The sequence below is a fragment of the Sinocyclocheilus grahami genome, unplaced genomic scaffold (assembly GCF_001515645.1).
Source record: "Sinocyclocheilus grahami isolate Dianchi unplaced genomic scaffold, SAMN03320097.WGS_v1.1 scaffold10669.1, whole genome shotgun sequence".
Taxonomy (NCBI): Eukaryota; Metazoa; Chordata; class Actinopteri; order Cypriniformes; family Cyprinidae; genus Sinocyclocheilus; species Sinocyclocheilus grahami.
The window spans coordinates 4,449-5,252 of NW_015513369.1; the positions used below are offsets into that span (position 1 = coordinate 4,449).

Genomic DNA, 804 nt, shown 5'->3' on the forward strand with positions numbered 1-804 from the left:
CACACACACACACACACACAGCGGGGAACACGGCCATGCCTCATAAAATAGGCCGGATCATCGAGTGCAGTCCGGCTGACCGCTGCGGGAAGCTGAAGGTTGGTGATCGGATCCTGGCGGTCAACGGCTGCTCCATCACCAACAAATCGCACTCAGACATCGTCAACCTCATCAAAGAGGCCGGCAACGCCGTCTCGCTGCGCATTATACCTGGAGACGGTGAGTTCGGAAATTATCGTCCCTCTCAGTAACGCTGTAGGGTTTCTTGCAGCGGACAGAGGACTGGAGTTTTGTTTGGGCTCCTCTAGCACCACACACCAACACTTTCAAATATCAAAAAAGCTGTAAGGAACTGAAAAAATTATTTAAAATGGCCTGATCCTAATTTGGGGATTAATGTGTTTTTGACAGTTGAAAATGGCGGAAATCGAAACAAATGGTAAAGTTAATGTATTTCCCTAAATTCTATTTTATGCCCCAAAACTTTACAGTATTTTATATCCAAATTACATTGTTTGTTTTTTTAATTATTACAATTATTCTTACAATTATGCCCCCATTTATGGAAATGATTATAAACTAAACGATTTTGTTAAACTCTCACGCCTCAACTGTTTGTTCTGGACGATTACAGTTCTGACAGGATTCACCTGTGGCTTTATACTTTGGTTTTATTGTTTCAGTAAAATCTAATGTATTCATAGGATCATCACATATTTATGATACCATCCAGTTCTGTGAAAGATGCTCTGACTGTTTATTGTGTATGCTGTTTAGAGGACAGTGACTGATCAAGCAGCAACA

At 41.2% G+C, this 804-nt stretch overlaps 1 protein-coding gene across 1 annotated transcript in view; it reads left to right on the forward strand.

Moving 5' to 3' along the window:
* LOC107578513 (membrane-associated guanylate kinase, WW and PDZ domain-containing protein 1-like) overlaps window positions 1-251 on the forward strand; it is a gene marked incomplete at its 5' end in the record, with an annotated part of 4,590 nt that extends 4,339 nt beyond the window's left edge. Inside the window, one exon of the mRNA XM_016264464.1 lies at window positions 22-251. Within this exon, the coding sequence (XP_016119950.1) occupies window positions 22-251 (230 nt within the window). The remainder of the gene's footprint in view (window positions 1-21) is intronic.
* Window positions 252-804: the final 553 nt, after the last annotated feature.